The sequence below is a fragment of the Musa acuminata genome, chromosome BXJ1-6 (genome assembly GCF_036884655.1).
Source record: "Musa acuminata AAA Group cultivar baxijiao chromosome BXJ1-6, Cavendish_Baxijiao_AAA, whole genome shotgun sequence".
Taxonomy (NCBI): Eukaryota; Viridiplantae; Streptophyta; class Magnoliopsida; order Zingiberales; family Musaceae; genus Musa; species Musa acuminata.
Genome location: NC_088332.1, coordinates 6557512 through 6577704, shown reverse-complemented (window position 1 = coordinate 6577704; position 20193 = coordinate 6557512). Strand labels below are relative to the sequence as shown.

The following is a 20193-nucleotide window of genomic DNA, read 5'->3' as shown; positions in this document are numbered from 1 at the left end:
AATGTCTAGTGTCTTTTGAATGTGGTGAATGTCTATTAGAGTTTTAACAAGCATCTCCTCACAAATTTTGACTCTGTAAAATTTACCTATCGATTTCTCTTTTACATAATTGTCACTTCCAAGATGGTTTAGATCACTTCTATTTTTTTATTAATATTTAATTAAAAATTAAGCGAAAATATACTCTTAGTAGAATCGATCACAATTGATGAGGATTTGACAATTCTTGTTTTTCACTATGTTCCTTTGATGTGTCTTTAAAAATGTACAAAGCTCCTTATTAAAATCCATCCAAATTATATTGGCTATTGCAGCACACTATGATTATGATATTTGATAAATGAACGTAAAAACTATTGAATCTCGGATTTTGATGATAAAACCAATTGATAGTATTTATCTGATTTACGCTTTGAGTGACGTAGGAAGCTTTGATCAGGGAGACACAATTAAAGCAGAAAGAATCATGTTGGGCTGGAGTAAAATATGTTAGAAGATTGGACGTCAAGCCAGAGGATCGGTCGACGTATCGGTAGAAGGCTTTGAGCCATGGGTTCAGGCATCGCACCAAGAAGAGCGGAAATTGCGCCAAGGAAATCAGAATTGCGGAGGTCAACTGACCGATTGAGCAATAGGTCGCAAGAGAGGACAATGCGTTGAAGAATCAGACGAAGCGTCGATGAACCAATGATATGCTAGACACCATTTGATTCAAGCTCTATAATAATTATCTAGATCGAAGTAGGTTTTAGACGTAATTGGGTTGGAATTGGGTCAACTCAATTAGGGGCCAATTGGGCTCAAGTTTGGGCTGTGTTAGGCTAAGTGAAAGGCCCAAACAGTGACCCAACAAGTGGAACCGTCGGTGACACAATCTTCGAGACTGCGTCAAGCGGTGGTACTGCTAGTATGGCGATGGTACCGCCCAAATTCAGTCTCTGAGATTGTCAAGCGATGGTACCGCCAGAATGGGCTGTGATATCGCTCAGTGTCAATGCTGCATGCGGTGGTACCACCAATACCCCCAAAAATCGAGAATGAAACACTTTTAGGCTTCAAGTTTGAATCCACTTGAGGCCTATAACTGCCCCTCTCCTCCCTAGTTAACACACACAAGAATTAAGAGCAATAAAATGAAGAAAACGTTGTTGTAATCTTGTGAGAACTCCTCTCGTGTTAGTGAAGTTTAATAGATGAGGTAGTGGGGTTGTAAAGGTTCTCTCATGAGTCTGTCAAAAGGAGAATAGAGTTGTAAGAAGTAGGTAGGTCTTCGCCTATTGAAGGAAGATCGCTAGTGGATGCCGGTGGCATCGACGGAAGAGGAATCAGGAGTAGATGTAGGTCACGACGACCGAACCACTATAAATTCGGTGTGTTCTTTCCTTACTGCTTATTCTATTTACTGCATTGCAAACTATTCAATCCCCTCTTCTCTATTCACTTACAAACTTATACGAGTCAAACAAACTATTTTCATCGGAATCGAATTTTATCGTATAAAGATTTTCAAATCGATATAATTTTTTTCCTGCACTAATTTACCCTCCCTCTTAGTGCCGACTCGATCATAAAGAAATCATGTTCCTTAACGCAACCTCAAGGAGGAGGTGTATATAATATAGCTTAAGAGATTCGTGTGCAAGGATAGTCCAGATAATATATATAGGTTATATTGAATCTTGAATTTTGATGATGAAATAAATTAATAGTGATTTATATTTTTAAGTAACAAGTGACGATCCAATGTCTCACCATTAAAGCTCTAAAGCTCATAAAAAAAACTTGATTTCATTTCTCATGCTTTAGACGAGTTAGAGAAAATTGACACTGGTCCTCAATCGCAACTAATGAGCGGTCAAAATTCATACAATCAGATATCCATAATTTTGTCATAATGTCCTGAGCTCAAATTTCCCCTTCCTTATTTATTTATTTTTAAATATCATAAAAATTATTACGATCACCCATTAATCATTAATTTAATAAATTTATAAGCATAATATTATAATTTCTCCATTTAAAGTTTAATAACATGTTTGGTAAGAATCAAATCATATTAGGTTTGCTTTAATATCTATTATTATTATTATTATTATTATTATTATTATTATTATTATATAAAGATAAATAATGAAAATGGAATAATTGATGTATCGATTATTATTAGGTCTGTGTTGACTTTTATTATTCTAATTATTGAGATAATTGATATATCAACAACCTATTATCATACATTAACTAAGAAAAATGATCAATCTAAGTCATAGTGAAGCTCGGCACTAAGCCCACGACAAGATGTTTTCCAAGCCGCTCTATAATCATTATCCGATCACACTTTACTACAATTCGTTATTTTCTATGAAATGATTAGTTCCTGCAACAATGTTTCTTCTGTGGTGATCGGATTGGATGGATAATTTTGCTAAGAAATGTTTAGCTGTTCAAAGGAATGATTGGTGATACAGTCTTGAGGTAATACGAGAGTTCTGATAAGATCATAATAGCATTAAGAGGTGAGGGTGTGGCTGATGAATTAGTGCTATAGCAAATTTGTTTGGTCAATAAATTCATATCGAATTTGATAATTTTAATAAGCATTAATGTGAAATGATTCACATTCGATTCCATAATTATTTTACATATTAAAGTATATATTATTGGATTAAATGCATGATTACGAAACTTTATCATGTTCTGTATAATTGTGCCATATAGCAGTGGTTTCCTGTTTATGGGTGGGTTTGACTATTATTTTGTCAATATAATGAACCAAAAAAGGGGTATCCTTTTATTATAATTTTGGAGACTGAATTCCTTCCAAGCCATTTGTTTATTTGACCATTTTGGTGTTTGTTTCTTAAACTAAAAAATATATTAATTATAAATGGCAATTTGGTTTAATTATTTATTATTAATATTTTTTTTTGCTCTTCATGTGCATCACTCCATATTTTTTTATATTTAATTCTTACAACAATCACCCCTAGAAAAACCCTAAAATTTTATGATTTTTAAAAATTAGAAATATATAATTTTTATTATCCATAAATGATAAGATATATAATATTTCATAATTTCTAAATATAATCATGATTTTCTTTTTTTTAGTTTATCATACATGAAAAATAAAAATAAAAATAATAATAAATTATAAATATAGAATTCAAAGATAAATCTAACATAAAAGTTATCTTTTTTTTGTTAATCGAATATACCGTCGGTTAGTTATAAGATTTTAGGTTCAAATTTTATCTTCATCATTTATTCTTTTAAAAAAAAATCTTAAGTAGAATTTCAAATCCTCTGTGGAAGGTAAAATTAGTTATAATCGGATACAACACTGGATCTCTCTCTGTGCAAGTTTCATATGCAGCAATTCTTTTCTCAAGTTTCAAGTAAAATTGCAGATATACTCATAAGCTGGTAAATCATTGCTAACACATTTTACCCTCTGATGAAAATATACCCCCAAAAAACCAAAAGAGAAGAACAGTTAGTAGATCTGCCGATGAACCCACCCAGGGAACATCTTGACAATTTGATGATGTACACGTATCATAAGACCTAAACTGATACACCTGCCAAAAAGCTCAATCATGAACTTGTCGACTAGAATCCCTGTACCTCTGCATATAACAGCTGTATCTCTGTGCCCTCCCCTCTACTCTCTAGTCCTTTTTTACTTCACCACCCTAAAAAGCTAAGGTTTTTCCCCCCCTTTCTCTTCCCTTCCATTCCATTTTCTACATTGCTAATAATAATAATAATAATAATTATTATTATTATTATCATAATTTTACTGCAGTAATGTTTTTAATGTTTAAAAGCACATAAAGGTTACTAGTATTGTTATTGTTTTCACTGGACTAACATTTACCACTTACCACAAGTCAAAACCTCGCTCGCACACGTGGGTGCGCCACCAAGCGCGCGCCGTAAGCGAAGTGGATGTTGATTAGTTCCAGAAAACTTAACCCATGCGGTACCAGGTGTAGAAATAGGGCGAGACAGGTGGGCCCCGCAGGTGGTTTCCTGAGGGTATATTTTCGGGTGCGGAAAAGCGTGCTTCGTCATGTGGAAGAAACCAATGATAGGGGCCGCGTAATACTCACGCTCGCACCCGCGGCTCGGCGAGCCGGCCGTGTTCGTATCCCCTCCAATAACCGTGTCTATTCTTGTACCATTAACTGGCTCCGTTGATCCCATCATGACCGTCGGATTCGGTGGGACCCGGCGAAAGGATTTTTAGGAACGTAATGAGTCGTGGAGAGGATCCCTCGAAGCCGGTTCGGACCGGTTCGGACAGCCACGCTGTAACCCTAGGCTTAAATACCCGTCCGATCGCTCGCCTGCTCGCTCTCAAGTAACGAGATCTTCTTGCCATCCCCCATCTCTCTCGCTCGTCGCATCTCCCCCCGCCTCCTCGGAGCCCTAGTCAGCGCATCCGGAACCCTAGTCCGGCCCCTGCCACTCGCCCTCTCCTCCTCCGGTCGGCCGGGAATCCGTGGTGCTCCGGATTTCCTCGGTTGCGATGGATCTCGCCGGCCTCACCGTCGTCCTCCGCGCCGCTCTCAGCCCCATCCCCGACGAGCGGAAGGCCGCCGAGGAGAGTCTCAATCAGGTGAATTGCGTCCCTCTTTGCTTTTCTTGATTTCTTGGTTTCGTCGGGTTTCAGGTTCATGATTGGTTCCCTGCTGCTGTTGATGGTGTTGGCTACTGTATGATCGTGGGAACTTGTCGCATATTGTGTGTGTTTTAGATGGGTTTTTGAAATTTGATCGAGTAGAGCTTCAAGGTTACGGTGATGCTGTTTAATTGATTCAGCCAAGCAATATCAATTGTCATCTCAGTTCAGCTCATTGCCAAGGCCGAAACGGACCTGTTTGTCTCGGTTTCTGAGTCGCACATCTCAAGGACAATTGTAGATCATGGTTTTTAGTGTCATCCCTTTTATGTTTTTCGTAATGGTGTTTTCTGTTTCTGGGTATAATTAAAAAGTGATTTTACTTTAGTTCTTGTCATCCAGTGAGGCATTAATAACAAAGAATGATTTTCTATAGATTACACTGCCATAATAAGATATGCTTAATCAGGGAATTAGTTTACACGTTTTCTTTCATAAAATATGAACCAACAGGGTATAAACCCATAAGTGGACTGGTGTGAGCAAATATAGGATCTGGTAATAATGATGCACCGATTGGGTTTTTGATGCTTCATTTTCTCTTTTTGTCTTCTTCCGAGAATGTTCCTGTTGTAATGAGACAGAATTGACAATTGCTAATTTTCTTAGTGATTTGACTGTGTAGCAGGGCAATGTTATCCTATAAATTAGACATGTTAGATAAACGTGGAACCCGTGTAATTCATTGTTGATCATGCATCTCATTGGGTTTGTAAATATGAATTTTTTGTTTCATATTTTCATGCAGTTCCAGTATACGCCACTGCATATGGTGAGGTTGTTGCAGATTGTAGTAGATGGTACTTGTGATATGGGTGTACGCCAAGTTGCAAGCATTCATTTCAAAAATTTTGTGGCGAAAAACTGGTCGCCTGATGAGCCTGGTACAAGCAATCATGAGTTAAATTCTTTTCAATTGACTAATTGTTAATCTGCCAAATGACTACTGTTCTTGTTTAGGTGAGGCCCAAAAGGTATTAGAGACTGACAAGAGCATGGTTCGTGAGAATATTCTTGGATTTGTTGCACAAGTTCCGCCACTGCTGAGGTACATTATTTGATTATCTTTTTTTTTTCATTAACGAACTTTTGTGACACTTGGTTGCCAATTTTATCAAATGTCTTTCTCATGATGAATTTTCTCTTTGCTATTATTGCTACCTCTCTTGTTATCTCTGTTAAAACAGACTCCATCCGTCCATTGAATTTATTAATTCTGGATCTGAAGCATGAAGTTTTCTCTGGATGCTTGTCATAATCTTCTTGGATAATACAATATTTTCTTTGGTGTGACTTACACGTGCGGATGCTGGTGTCTTGGTGCTTTTGGAACTTCTTCAAGACTACGATTTTCTTGTAAGCAAGGATTTCAGTCATGTTACAATATCGGTTTCATTAACCTGTGGGACCAGAATGATATTGTATCAGGAGATATATCGACCCATACCACCCAATATCATTGCATAAAGTTAAATTAAATGAATCATGCTGTACTGGTATGAAGCCATATTTTTTTTATAATAATACTTCGTCGAGAATATGGGTCGACCTTGCTTGTGACTACTTTTCACATTCTGTCTCAGAGAGAAACCACCTGAATGTTCTTTATATGTTCGTATATGGTTCTTCTTTCAAGAATTATTTTGTAGGCTTAGCTTTTAGATGTTTTAATCTGATTCATGTTTTTGGGTCTCGGGGAGTTTCAAAGTGTTCTACTCTTGCAGTCTGCCCTGACACATCTCGGCACAATGCATGTTGCATCAAGACTGTGCTGACATATATTTCTGCACAATTTTGGCTTGTTCACGCTACCATGCTGGCTCATTATGGTGACAAATGTATAGTTAAAAATCAAACCTTTGATTCAATTATCTTTTATGTTCTTAATTGAACAGATATTTTTGGACATACATCTTTCAGCAATAGGCATCATGTGAATAGTGTTTTTGTGTTTTGGAGATCCAAATATGCTTAATTTATTACATTCATTATCTAGGTGTAGGTTAGGTCTAAGCTGAGGCATGATAGATTGATCAATGTAATTAGATTTTGTGCAAATATATTTAAATCAAATAAATGTTCATAGATTAGAGTGAGATTTTCTAGATTTTGATGAAGAAAATTGCCAAGATATTATTTGAGTTCGAAGTAGGATAAAATTATGTCTTCCTTTAATGTATTCAGAGAATGTCTAGTTGGTCTATACATTAACCTGGGCCACACTTGGTTGTAACTTGTATCGGACTTGAATCGATAATCTTTTCTGCTTAATTCTGGTGTTGTTACCCCTCCTGGCTACTTCTCTCGATCTTTCTTCATCTATATCCTTTTTATTTGATTTCTTATATATCTAAGTAAACGGGATAGGTTTGCTGCTAATATTTAAACCTTTTTTCCTTTATCGAAGCCATCAATATGAGTTATACCTGATTTTTAACTCGACCAACAGGTTTTCGTAAATGCGATAGTTCTGCATGAAGATTTTTTGCATTAAAGTTGATGCATCAATGTCTGCATCTCCATGGCCCTGATGTACATCTTGCATTTCATGAAAGCAATTACTATGATCTCTGTCTTTTCCTTTGAATTGCCACTTATGATTCTCAGTGATTTCTGGATGGTATTGTTGGCTCTTCTGATATGTTATTGACATGAAACAGAGCTCAACTTGGAGAATGCATTAAAACAATCATCCAAGCTGATTATCCGGAAAAGTGGCCAAGTCTTCTTCACTGGATTAAGTGCAATTTGCTATCGCAAGATCAACAAGTGTTAGGAGCTTTATATGTATTACGGGTTCTTGCCAGGAAATATGAGTGAGTATTCTATACGAATAAGTCTTATTACTTAATAATCTTATTGTATTCTAAAGAAAAAAGTTTCTGTTTGCTTTATAAAACATCTCTTTTTTATGTTGATACTAATTACCAAATATCAGCAAGTCATTAAATGCTCGCTCCTTTGATAAGCACATCAATGATTAATTGTTCATACAGTATACTTTTTATTAAAAAATCAGTTTATTATCAGAAAATTATACGTAAAAAATCTGTTTCGTGAGTTACTTGCTATTGTTTATTAACTAAATGTTTTTACTTCTCTAGGTTCAAGTCCGATGAAGAACGAATACCACTTTATGCAGTTGTTGAAGAGACATTCCCTCTTTTACTAAATGTATTTAACAAACTTGTTCAGATTGTTAACCCAACAATTGAAGTAGCTGATTTAATCAAACTCATATGTAAAATATTCTGGTCATCCATATATGTAAGTCCTAATATGACTTTCTTAGTTTCTCACTAGACTTCCAGCAAAAAGATAGTTAAGATTTCTTGTTTTCTATTGTCTAAAACTCTTTGCAGTTAGAGATCCCACGACAGCTATTTGATCCCAATGTGTTCGGTGCATGGATGGCTCTGTTCTTGAATATATTGGAGAGACCTGTTCCTTTAGAAGGGCAACCATCTGATCCGGACGTCAAGAAATCTTGGACATGGTGGAAAGTCAAGAAGTGGACAATCCACATTTTAAATCGTTTATATACTCGGTGGGTTAAATTGGTAAAAAAGGAATTTTTTTAGTTATGTTTTGTGCTTAATTAACTTGTGGTTAGGACTCACAGGTTTGGTGATCTGAAGCTTCAGAAGCCAGAGAGCAAAGCATTTGCTCAAATGTTTCAAAAGAATTATGCTGGAAGAATTTTGGGTTGCTACCTTCAGTTACTTAATGCAATTCGTATAGGCGAATATTTACCTGATAGAGTTACCAACCTTATACTTCAATATCTCAGCAGCAGGTTAGTCTTGCTTAATGCAGCTGTATATATAACTTTGAGTTTGCTGGTACAGTCAAGTCATGTTGGGTATGGACAACAATTGAGAAACTATGTTACATTGATTTAATTGTTATTTTGATTCATTAATAATTTGTTTTTTCAGCCATAGCAAATAGTCCTGAATTTTTCAGACTTCTTTCCGTGGGCTTCTGTGAGCCTTCATATCCTATTTTCCTTTATTTTTTTCTTTGGATCGTTTAGTTAAAGAGCGAGTTCTCAGTCGGAACTCTTTAAGGTGAAGTTAATGGAAAAAAGGAAGAATCCCTTGACCTTATTATGATTAAGAAAAAAATTATAAAACTGAGCTGTAACCTGTGATGGGTGTATGAACTAAAAAATAGGCATATATTATGAGAATTGCCAAATACATAATGGTATTCACATGGATCAAATTCTTTGGAAACAGTCAAGAATGTTTTGTATTTTTGGTTGTCAGGTGCTAGGTTCATTCCGTTGTCTAACAGGGAAATACAATATTCTCGCTGGTCTTGTTTATTTGAGGTTTGCTAGTCAGGCAATTTTTATCTTTAGGTGAATTTGCCATTAGCTTTTAGAAGTTGCTACAGGAGCAAAACTGGCTTGTACCATAATCATTTAGTAAGATTTTTTATTTGTACTTTTGGTTTAATCTAATCTTCCTTAATACTGCCACCTGCATGGTTGTGTAGCTCCTTTATTGTGTGGGAAAAAAAGTTAATATAGTCAATCAAATCAAAAAAAATATAAAGTTTGATGAAGATAATCTCTATATAAAATAATGATAATAAGGCAAGATAAAGATAAATAAGGTAATTGAACATTTTTAAGACAAGTAAAAGCTAATAATACAATAAGAGATTGTCAAATATAAATGCTAGAAGACTAGAAGTTACTGTTTATTTTCCCTTGGTTTCCTTATGTCTTAGGCTTGTAGTGTGCTCAAATTGTTGATTGTAACTCCTTTGTGCCATGTGATACGAAAATACGAAGTGCGGTATGATAAAACCTTTTTCTTATCCTCAGGTGGTCCTGTGCTGTAGAATTTTAGCAATCTATGTTGTCAATGGCCTCAATTTTTTTTTTTTTGAATCTTATGTGCAGTATTTCAAAGACTAGTATGTACCAATTGCTGCAGCCTCAGCTTGACATCATTCTTTTTGAGATAGTCTTTCCACTTATGTGTTTCAATGACAATGATCAGAAATTATGGAGTGAAGACCCACATGAGTATGTTAGGAAGGGCTATGGTGAGTCTTTTGTCTATTCTGCAATAAGATGAAAGTCCAACAAATATGATATTCTAAAACTTTTTTTGGTATGATGATCATTAGGTTAATAACTTTTTCTCCGTTGTACAGATATTATAGAAGATTTGTACAGTCCTCGTACTGCATCCATGGACTTTGTGAGTGAATTAGTTAGAAAGCGTGGGAAAGGAAACTTCCAGAAGTTCATTCATTTCATTGTGGATATTTTTACGAGGTATATATTCTTCTAGACCCTTGACATTACCTGAATATTACTACAAATGACATATTTAGTATTGAACATGATTGTATCTAACCAGATACAATGAGGCATCTGTTGAGTTCAAGCCATATCGTCAGAAAGATGGTGCTCTTCTAGCTATTGGAACGTTGTGTGATAAACTTAAGCAAACAGAGCCTTATAAGTCAGAGCTGGAACGCATGTTAGTGCAACATGTTCTTCCTGAATTCACAAGTCCTATTGGTCATCTTCGAGCTAAGGTTTGCTTTCTCATAACTTTGTGGTCAATTTGGTTGAATGGTTAAACCCTTTATTCTCAGTAATGTTTTACTACTGTTGAACAGTGAATTTTTTTTTTTCTATTGACCACTGATGTTGATTACTTTTGGATTTTTGATTCTATGTTGATGGTCAGAATTTAATGTAGCATGAATATGTATTTCCCATTAGAAGCATGGCAGATGTCTTTGATGTTGCTTCTTAATTCATAATTTCAGCTAAAACTCTTTTACATCTCCTTTATAGTTCATTTGCTGGTTTTTATGTGATAACTGAAGACATGAACATTATACATTTGGGTGATGTTTCAGTTTGGTCTTCATTCTGCCCTTTATGGTGAATCCAGTGATTTTCTTGGTTTGCTGGGCTTACTGATATTTGGGTCAGTCAAAATGAATTCCAAGATTCCAAAGATAGCTATGATTTTGTTGCCCTGTAAGTCATTGGTCCTGCAATTTATACACTGTTGAGTTTCTTTGCTCTGAAGCTCTCAGAGACATGGGCCACCTTGTCCTCATCACTTAAGACTTTTTTTAAGCACTGTGAATCAGCAACTTAAAAAGATAGTATCCTATAGTTGATCTGATGGAGTTTTATGACAGGTGGATCTTGATTTGGTGTCAAATATGTAGCCAAGACAAATCTTGTATCTATAGGTACCAAATGCCTGCCAATATACTTTTTGGTTGTAGTTTCGTGTAGCGAAGGGATTGGGCCCTGAAATTATTTTAGACATTGGAAGTTTCTAGGAGTGGAAATGAAAAGCTTGTAATGGCATGCAATGTTCAACTATAATTTTTAAGTGCCAAATTGTTGGTGGAACTCAATCCTTAATAGCTTACATAGTTCATCTGTTATTTTGTAATTTGAGGTGTCAAATTTGTCACAATTAACACACCTTTAGCACAAGTTGGTGGAAATGTCTTGTGGAGTTTAACAATGGCTTTCTTCTGAAGGATGTAGAGAGGTCAAATACCTTGCAATGTATTTTTGTCCAAAGAATGGAATTGAGTCTGGACCCATACCAGTTGATAGCCGGACTGGTATGGGTTTGATCAATGTCGGTGTACCAACACATAGTATGCCAACATGAATCATAGTACCATTCTGTGGGGGAAGAGGAGAGGAAGAAGGCAGGAGGAGACAGTGGAGAAGAGGAGGAGAATTAAGAGGTGGATAAGGAGAAATACTGGGGATGAGGCCAGCGGCAAGTGACGGGTGGATGAGTGGCGAAGGGTGGGCAGCCAGATCGGGTGATTGTGCGGACAGGGAGAATTGTTTTGTGAACCCTTGCAAGCCCTAAAAGACACTGGAACTTGTGAGCCCTAAAAGTAATCCGGTTAAAACAGAAAAACAAGGCCTAACATCTTTAAGAAAATTGGAGTTGCAAGTACTAAAGGGCATCCGGTTTGGGGTCTTTTAAAATGAAATGACCATGCCCAACATTTAAAATAAATTGGACTGGACTGCTCGAAATGAGGCAGTCTACATCTCGGTTTATGCTTAAGTGCTAAATATCTGTCAGGATGGACTGGTTCATGCAAAATTGCATTCATTGCTTTTACCATTACAATGCTTACAAGGTTCAGGATCGTAGCTTGTAATCTTATGATGGAAGATTACTGATTTTTTGTTTGTTCATGGATTGTTTCAAGCAGGTTAATTTCATACCAGACGCATTGTTAATCAACTTAACAAACAGTACCTCAACTATTCCTATTCCATTTAATTAGTATTGCTAAATTTAATTAGTATATATCTTCTTGGTCATTATGTAATTGTGGGCAATTATTTAAGCATTACTTTTTTAGGATCATGGTTAACAAAACCGCAATAACTTTATGTCACCCATCTAGCCTCCATGTGATCTAATGAGAGTTTTTTCTTATGGTCTTGGTCTTTCCTCTCAATACCTCTGTGTTATGCTCCCAGCTAGCTGCCTCTTCAGCTAGCTGGCTCCATCTTTTTTCAATTGGCAATGATGTATCAGTGTGGTTCAACTTCTCACAGAACACTGTACCTCAAGAGCAACTAAGCCTGATGCCCTCAGTATTGGCGACATAATTTTAGTGGTTATTAGTCATTTTTCCTTTGTAATACTGCCAATATGGTGTCTGGGATTTCTTAATTTTTGTAAGAATTTAAGGTCAGAGAATGCTAGAGTAAATTAGTGGTTTTTATTTAATATATCTGCTATAGGTGGTGGTATGATTATTATTAGCAGCTACATCATGTTGGACAAAGATGGTTGGAGATCTCTTTCACAACTTAGAGAAGAAACGGAAGAAAGAGAACATTGATGCTTCTATGCAGTTTAAAAATTATCTATACTCGTCCCTCTAATGAGAATGTCTTCAAGCTAACTTACAGATGATAAGCTATGAAATGTAAGCGTTTCAGTCCATGAAATGTAGTTGGAGACTTACAGATGATAATCTAGAAAGTGTTAGATAGATACCCCTCTTGTGCAAATAATATTTGTATGGTTCCTTATTGTGGAAGCTAACTTTTGTGCAGGAGAAAAAACATAATACTACTCTTCTTCGTCTTTTTCTTTGGTGTTTCTTAAAGAAGATTGTTCTGCACTTGAATCTTGAAATGGTAGATATACGTAATAGTGCATCAGTCCTTTTGCTTTATGGACTTCTGAGTTTACTTTTTTCTTAACTAGGCAGCATGGGTTGCAGGGCAATATGCCCATATCAACTTTTCAGATCAGAACAATTTTCGCAGAGTGTTTCACTGTGTTGTCTCCGGCCTGCGAGATCCAGAGCTTCCTGTGCGTGTTGACTCGGTATTTGCATTGCGCTCCTTTGTTGAGGCTTGCAAAGGTATGGTTTTATAATCATGTTTGTTTATTTTAGTGTTTCCTTTTTTAAGCAAAGCAAAGTCTCTGAGATCATTATCTCTTGTACAGATCTGAATGAGATTCGTCCAATTCTTCCTCAATTACTTGATGGTATTTTTCTGCTACTTATCTGAGTATGTTTGCATTGCACATTATGTGAATTTCGAAATAAGATTCTTAATTTTCTCTCTGCAGAGTTCTTTAAACTTATGAATGAAGTGGAGAACGAGGACCTTGTTTTCACTCTTGAGACTATCGTCGACAAATTTGGTGAAGAGATGGCACCATATGCTTTTGGGTTGTGCCAGAATCTGGTAATGTAATTGCATGTTGATGCTGGTTTTCTTGTATATAGTCTTTGTAAAATCCTTTATTCTCTGAGAAATTATGTGCAGGCTGCTGCATTTTGGAGGTGCCTGGATGCATCAGAATCAGATGATGAAGCTGATGATGCAGGTGCTCTAGCAGCTGTTGGATGTTTACGTGCCATAAGCACTATTCTTGAATCTGTTAGTGGGCTTCCCCATCTCTTTGTCCAAGTTGAGCCTACCTTATTACCTATTATGCGGAAAATGCTGACTACAGATGGCCAAGGTACATATTCTAGATGTCCTTTATTAAATGCATGTGATTCTGATCAGTGGGCCATATTTGTATTCTAAATGTCCTCTATTAAACTTTCCTTTTATGTGGCAATTGTCACCCTCCAAATTCCCATCACTATAGTCCTTTAAACTCTTAAAATACAACTTTTACAACTATTTGACCTGTACTATAATTATATTTAGAACTCTAATACACCACCAAACTCAAAGCAAGATATATACAAGCATTAAATTTATTGGATATAGTTAGGCTCTTATGTGTTATTGATGGCTCATTGCAAGCATATTGCTTGATCCAGTAACTTCAAGTTGCAAGTTTTGGTACAATGAATTGAATTTTTTGGGGAACTTGTTTCAAGTCCTCTTGCTTTTTGTTTTGCATTAATATAATGATTTTGTTTATTGCAGATGTTTTTGAAGAAGTTTTAGAAATAGTCTCCTATATGACGTTTTACTCGCCAACAATCTCGTTGGAGATGTGGAGCCTTTGGCCTTTAATTATGGATGCACTTGGAGATTGGGCTATAGATTTCTTCGATAGTAAGGCTTTGCTTTTTTATAATATTAATTACTGTTGTTCTTTTGAAGCTTTATTTCTTGCACACTGCTGTCAAGTCCTCTTTATTTTTGCTACAATGAAAGTCCATCCAGCATGTTAAACTCCGATGTTATTTTCTTTTGATGTATCATGTGCTTCCTCTTTGTAGTTCTGCATGCACATTTATTTGATGTTTACTCTGAGATTAATTACAAAATTTGGGTGCATACTAGTATCCTCATTTGTTTGGGTAATTTCAGGAATGTCATTGTTTTCCCATCCATTGGAATGCTAAGGATGATTGGATGTAAATGCACTCTTAATATTCAGTGGAGTGCTATAGGATTTGGTTATCCTGATTAAGATACCAATAATTTCTTAAGGTCAGTGACCGTAAGATGCGTCAGCTGCTGGTTTTTCTTACTAAGGCGCATGCTATTCACAATAATTGGCTTCTTCAAGAGCAGTTGGCAGACTTGGCAGAATGATAGAATTTGCAGTTTATCAATTGAACTCATGTATAGTAGCTGATTTAGTTGGTGAATGTAAATCAATCTTTGAAATTGTGAATTAAAATTAGGCTAGGCTCATATTTACCGAAATTTTTGTGCTCAATACCTTAATCAGGTAGGTTTTACTTGCTGGACACTTATAAGGTAGGTCTCCCTATATTTCTTTTAATTTTATTATTACACTATTAGACCAATGCTTTATAATACAAAAAATAATAAATCAGCCGGGGCATTTTTGAATATTTATCACTTTGATTATCAAATATTTATTCCATTAACTAATAAATATTGAACTGGCTGACTGTTTGATTCTTGTCTACCTTGTTCATGTAACTGCCTTTCTTTTAATGATTTATCTGGTTATTGTAGTCATGTAGTGATTGTTTAGTTGTTCTTTCTGCTTTTTGTTAAATTAGTATCGAATGTTTTCTGTTCTTACGTAGGTGGATAATATAATTATTTGTTTATGCTTTGGGTATCAGGTAATTGCATATATTTTATTGCAATGATCTTCTTATCAGTGTTCCCTTTTGTAAATGCACATTGAAATTTAGCAAGTGCTATTTTCTTCCAGATATTCTTGTTCCTTTGGACAACTATATATCCAGGAGTACATCACATTATCTTACATGCAAGGACCCTGACTACCAGCAAAGCTTATGGAATACACTGTCAACTGTAAGTTCTAGTTACTACAAAGAACATGCCTATTCCTTTCAATTTTGATGTCTCATTATCAGTAAAAATCTTTAAACATGAGTCAACTTGGATGAATACCTGTGACATATAAATAGAAAATTTTCATTAAATCATGACCTCAATCATATTTGGTGATACAATTGCAGATAATGTCAGACAGAAACATTGATGATGCTGATATGGAACCTGCTCCTAAGCTTATTGAAGTTGTCTTTCAAAATTGTAAAGGTCAAGTGGATCACTGGGTTGAGCCTTATCTAAGGATCACAATTGAACGATTACGTCAAGCAGAGAGGTCATACTTGAAGTGCCTCTTGATGCTAGTGGTGAGTAATTTGATATTAAGTAACAGTATTTATATATTTTGAATCTAGTGCCGAGTATACTGTTTTCTTTGTATAATTTTTTACTATCTAATAGACTAGGGAGTCCTAACCTTAAATTCAGGAAGGACTTTATAGAAACATGTGTGTGGACATCTGCATGCATCGTTCCAACTTAATTCTTATGAACTACTCCATTGTGTAAGTTCTTTTTTATTTGGATTCACTGAAATATAAATCTATTTATCTTTATGTCATTTAAGGCACAGATGAAAATAGGCTAAGAAACAATTTCTGTGACTTGTATATTTACAAATTTTACGTTGGATTGTGCAAGTTGTTATGCTTTGTTTGTTTTAATGGATCCTTGGCTACTTGACCATATTTACGTAGTTTATACTTTATAGTCTCATAAAATGCAAGTTTTTTCTAGTCCTGTATTTTCTAGTTCCTTGCCAATAAAATTATTGGAAACCTTAACTAAGGTGACATAAAATCTGAATGCACTTTCAGTGGTCATGTTATAGACTTTTCTATTATGGTAGAAGTGGTGACAACTTGTGCTGCTCTGAGTTCATTCTTCTTCGTCCAAGGTTGATGCAGGACAAGTGTGGCTGGAACCCAAAGGGTTGGAAAGTTGCTATTAGGTATTGTTTAGGACTTAGGAGTAACATTTGCTGTTATCATGGTTTACTTTGAAGATTTAAACCAGTTTGCTTATGGAGATAAAAAGTAACTAAGTTGCTACACTCTGGATTTGATTCTGATTGTATGTTTTCTAATGAATTTATTTCGTTCTTTTTCTCTTAAGGCAATAAACAATGAAAATTGCTACTGGTAAACAGACAGCAAAATAGAAATTAGTGGGTTAGGGTTCTTAACCATGCATTGTTTAGGATACAGTTTATCTGTTGAATTTTAAGTCTTCTCTCTGTTTTAATGACCTTGAACCTCTATTTTAATCAAACAGGATAAGCAGTAATTTCCTATTTGAAATCATGCTTCCTGGAACACCAACTGGTTAAAAAACACCGGAAATAAAAATTTGGCAAGTAGCATTCCTGTTCCTAGCCCTAATATATTATTCAACACACGTGCAACAATATAACATGCATTACTTTCAACGTCAAACCCTGCAAGCCTTAGAGAGTACAAGAAGCACCCAGAACCTACAGTCTTGTTTAACAATCATTAAACGGACTGAGAGAATCTTTTCTTTAAGGTGGTTATGTCTTCTGTTATTGTTATCTGGATATCTCTTTGTGCTATGTTCTTGCAAAGTTGTGTCATGCTGGTATTCATTTTTGATGTTCTTATTCCTAATTCAAATCCAAGCTCCATCTGCCTAGATAATTAATTATTACTCAGTAGTCATGTTTTCATCTTTGTTCTTGCATTTTCGTATATTTTACCTAAGAGCTATATCATCTTTGAAATTCATGTTGCAATGCTGTTGGTTTGTGCCAAATTAGATGGAATTTTAGTTTTTTGGCACTCTTTCTATCTTCAGTTATTGGTCACTGTTCCATTACGACAACTTGTTACTTTTGCAGATTGCAGATGCTTTATATTACAATTCTTCATTGACACTTGGGATACTTCATAAGCTTGGTGTGGCTACAGAAGTATTCAATCTTTGGTTCCAGATGCTACTAGAAGTGAAAAAGAGTGGGATGCGTGCAAATTTTAAAAGGTTAAGACTTTTTTTCTTTTCCAGGTCTTTTTTAGTATTAGAATGACTGAATATCCCTTTTTAATTGCAGGGAACATGATAAAAAGGTTTGCTGCTTAGGACTGACTTCACTTCTTGGCCTTCCAGCCGATCAGTTGCCAGGAGAAGCATTTGAACGTGTTTTTAAAGCAACACTTGAACTTCTTGTCTCTTACAAAGAGCAAGTAGCTGGTACAGCATCTCAGTGCTTTGGATTTATGGGAGAATCTATGCCTTTTCATAAGTTTTTTGTTTACTTATCTCTTGCTGTTGCTTCATAGTTTCCTATTTTATGTGGATGTCTTTTTCTAGTCATATTTTTACCCAATTAGCCTATTACTTCTAGTCATCTTTTTACCCAATAGCCTATGTTATCTATCTTATACTTTTAAAGTATCTTTCTATGATTAGGTCTTTGGTAATCCTGTTTATTAAATTTGGTCTGTGGTTGTCCTTATTTGTCTTACAAATTCATCTTGATCATTAACAAAATGATATGCATCAAACAAACTTATAGTTATCATATCTTTTTATGATTTATTTGTTCTTCTTTGCTGTTTGCTTTTTCACTTTCGTTTTTGTTTCTTTTTTCTTCTTTTTCTGCCCTAGTGTCTGCCACAAGATAACATAGATGCAGAAATGATTCTGGCAGGTGATATATTATTTCTACTTTTATTTGGCTAACCCTCCCTCTTGTGCATGAGCAGAAGCTAAGAAGCAGGATGATGCTGAGGTAGATGATGATATGGATGGCATTGAAGATGATGATGAAGTTGAGGAAGAGTCTGACAAAGAAATGGGAGATGATGCTGAGGATGGGGATGAAGCTGATAGTCTAAAGCTCCAAAAGTTAGCAGCAGAGGTGGTTAGATTTAATGTTTTTGGTTCATTCTTTTTTTTTTTTTTTGCATACAAATGATTAGAATTTTCCCTCGAGAACGTCTAGTTATTTGCATATTTTGCTAAAAGAAATTTTATAATGACTTGGAAACCTGTCGCCTAGGGAGTTCTTTTGGGTCTTGGCTCAATTTATAGTTTCATGTTTTGGATTGATATTCATCTATGAAAGTTATCAACAAGGTTCATGCCTTTACTTTAAAAGACTTGTAAACAATGACAAGGTTAGAAATGATTTTGATGTTTTCACATTTGGTAGCTGAGAAGCAACATATACAAGAAGTTAGTAATAGTAAGGATCCTAAAATGAAAAATTAGAGTTTTCAAATAAAAATATAGATAAAAAAATGATGAAGTCTTGATGAAGTCTATGAAAAAAGGGCTGGATGTTAAAATCTGTGCCACATAAAATTGCTCTCACCTATCTTCCTCTTCTTCTGGCTACTTGTGGGTATGTTTTTCTCATCTTTGATTTTGGTTTCAATGAAATCAGGCAAGAGGGTTCCAGTCAAATGATGAGGATGATGACTCAGATGATGATTACAGTGATGATGAGGAATTCCAATCACCGATTGATGAAGTGGACCCTTTTATCTTCTTTATTGATACTGTCCAAGGTAAGGATTGTTCCATTTTCATACATATTCTTTCCAGCGTATGCTTTTTCATGTGTCAGAAACAGTTATATTTGATGTCGATGTTGTCTACAGCTGTGCAAGCATCTGATCCCGCTAGGTTTCAGAACCTAACGCGGACCTTGGACTTCCACTATCAGGCGCTGGCAAGTGGTGTTGCTCAACATGCTGAGCAGAGAAGAGTGGAGATTGAAAAAGAAAAGCTGGAGAAGGCAGCAACTCAGTGATGTTAGTGCCGTGCTACATTTCAGGGCTATCCCCATTATTCATTTTGTTGCCCATTCTGTCAGTGGGAAAGAACCGAGTTTGGTTATGGTGTCGTAGGTAGTCTCTTTGAGGAGTTGATATAGCCATCATCCATGTGAGGGATGAGAGGGCTGGCTTTCATGCTCCTAGAATTTTTGCTTCTCCTGTGATAGGAGAGATGAAGATAACAGATGCACTGCGAGAACTGCTCTGTGCTGTTATCTTTGATAGTTTTGTTATGGTTTTCTGCATGGGAGTGGCAGCTCCATGGTGAATTAAGTTGTCACATAATCTCCTTTCCTCCTCGATCTGTTGGAAAGAGATTCATCAGTCTTATCTGTCAGAGGCTATTGTTTGAGGAATTCTTTCTTGCGCGTAAGATGGGTTGTCAGTATAGAGTGTATAGTGTATAATTATTATTCTAAGAGATTCTACAATGTCTTTTTTATTGTTCGGTGGAGTCCAACATTTATTCGTATCCCTCAGAATGGGATTGTACCTAAGACTTGAGTATTCTTTCTGGTCTACGTGCTTCTATTGATCTTGATATTTGGCAAACAAAAATGTATTCACATTGGAGCTTTGTTTGACTTCACTACGATGCATCTGACAACTCTGTAGGTCGTCTATATGGTTCACCACAATGAAGTGCAGCACAACGATTCCTCCAAAGCAAAAGTGTTATTGCTGGGTATTGCGAATTGATTCCATTGTTTTTCATCGTTGCTTGACGTCGTTTCACTTTGATGAGCTCTGTTTTTCTTGAAGAGTCCGATGCGTGCTAGTGACGCCTTTGCTTTGTTATATGGATTGTGGTTATCATGTGAACACAACTTTTTTGATCATTTTCAAAGAATGAACATTTAGATAGAAGCTTGCCATTCACAATCTCTTTTTGTTACTGGTAATAAAGA

At 35.7% G+C, this 20193-nt stretch overlaps 1 protein-coding gene across 3 annotated transcripts; it reads left to right on the top strand.

Annotated features, from left to right (window-relative positions):
- The first annotated feature begins 4363 nt into the window (after positions 1-4363).
- Positions 4364-19826, top strand: LOC103987136 (importin beta-like SAD2). 3 transcript variants are annotated; one of them, XM_009405345.3, is made up of 22 exons: positions 4364-4621; positions 5433-5568; positions 5645-5732; positions 7345-7500; positions 7789-7951; positions 8047-8231; positions 8307-8480; positions 9600-9745; positions 9857-9980; positions 10066-10246; positions 12937-13096; positions 13183-13224; positions 13309-13427; positions 13509-13707; positions 14127-14258; positions 15343-15446; positions 15614-15793; positions 17344-17483; positions 17554-17693; positions 18209-18363; positions 18892-19015; positions 19109-19826. In XM_009405345.3, exons 1-22 carry the CDS (start codon positions 4532-4534, stop codon positions 19258-19260), a joined length of 3090 nt encoding a protein of 1029 aa, XP_009403620.2. In that variant the 5' UTR covers positions 4364-4531; the 3' UTR covers positions 19261-19826. The 3 variants fall into 3 exon arrangements, with proteins under 3 accessions (XP_009403620.2, XP_018683344.2, XP_018683345.2); XM_018827799.2 differs by having other exon boundaries at positions 4372-4621; positions 18209-18366; XM_018827800.2 differs by lacking the exons at positions 4364-4621; positions 5433-5568 and adding an exon at positions 5872-6040 and having other exon boundaries at positions 5668-5732; positions 18209-18366.
- Positions 19827-20193: the final 367 nt, after the last annotated feature.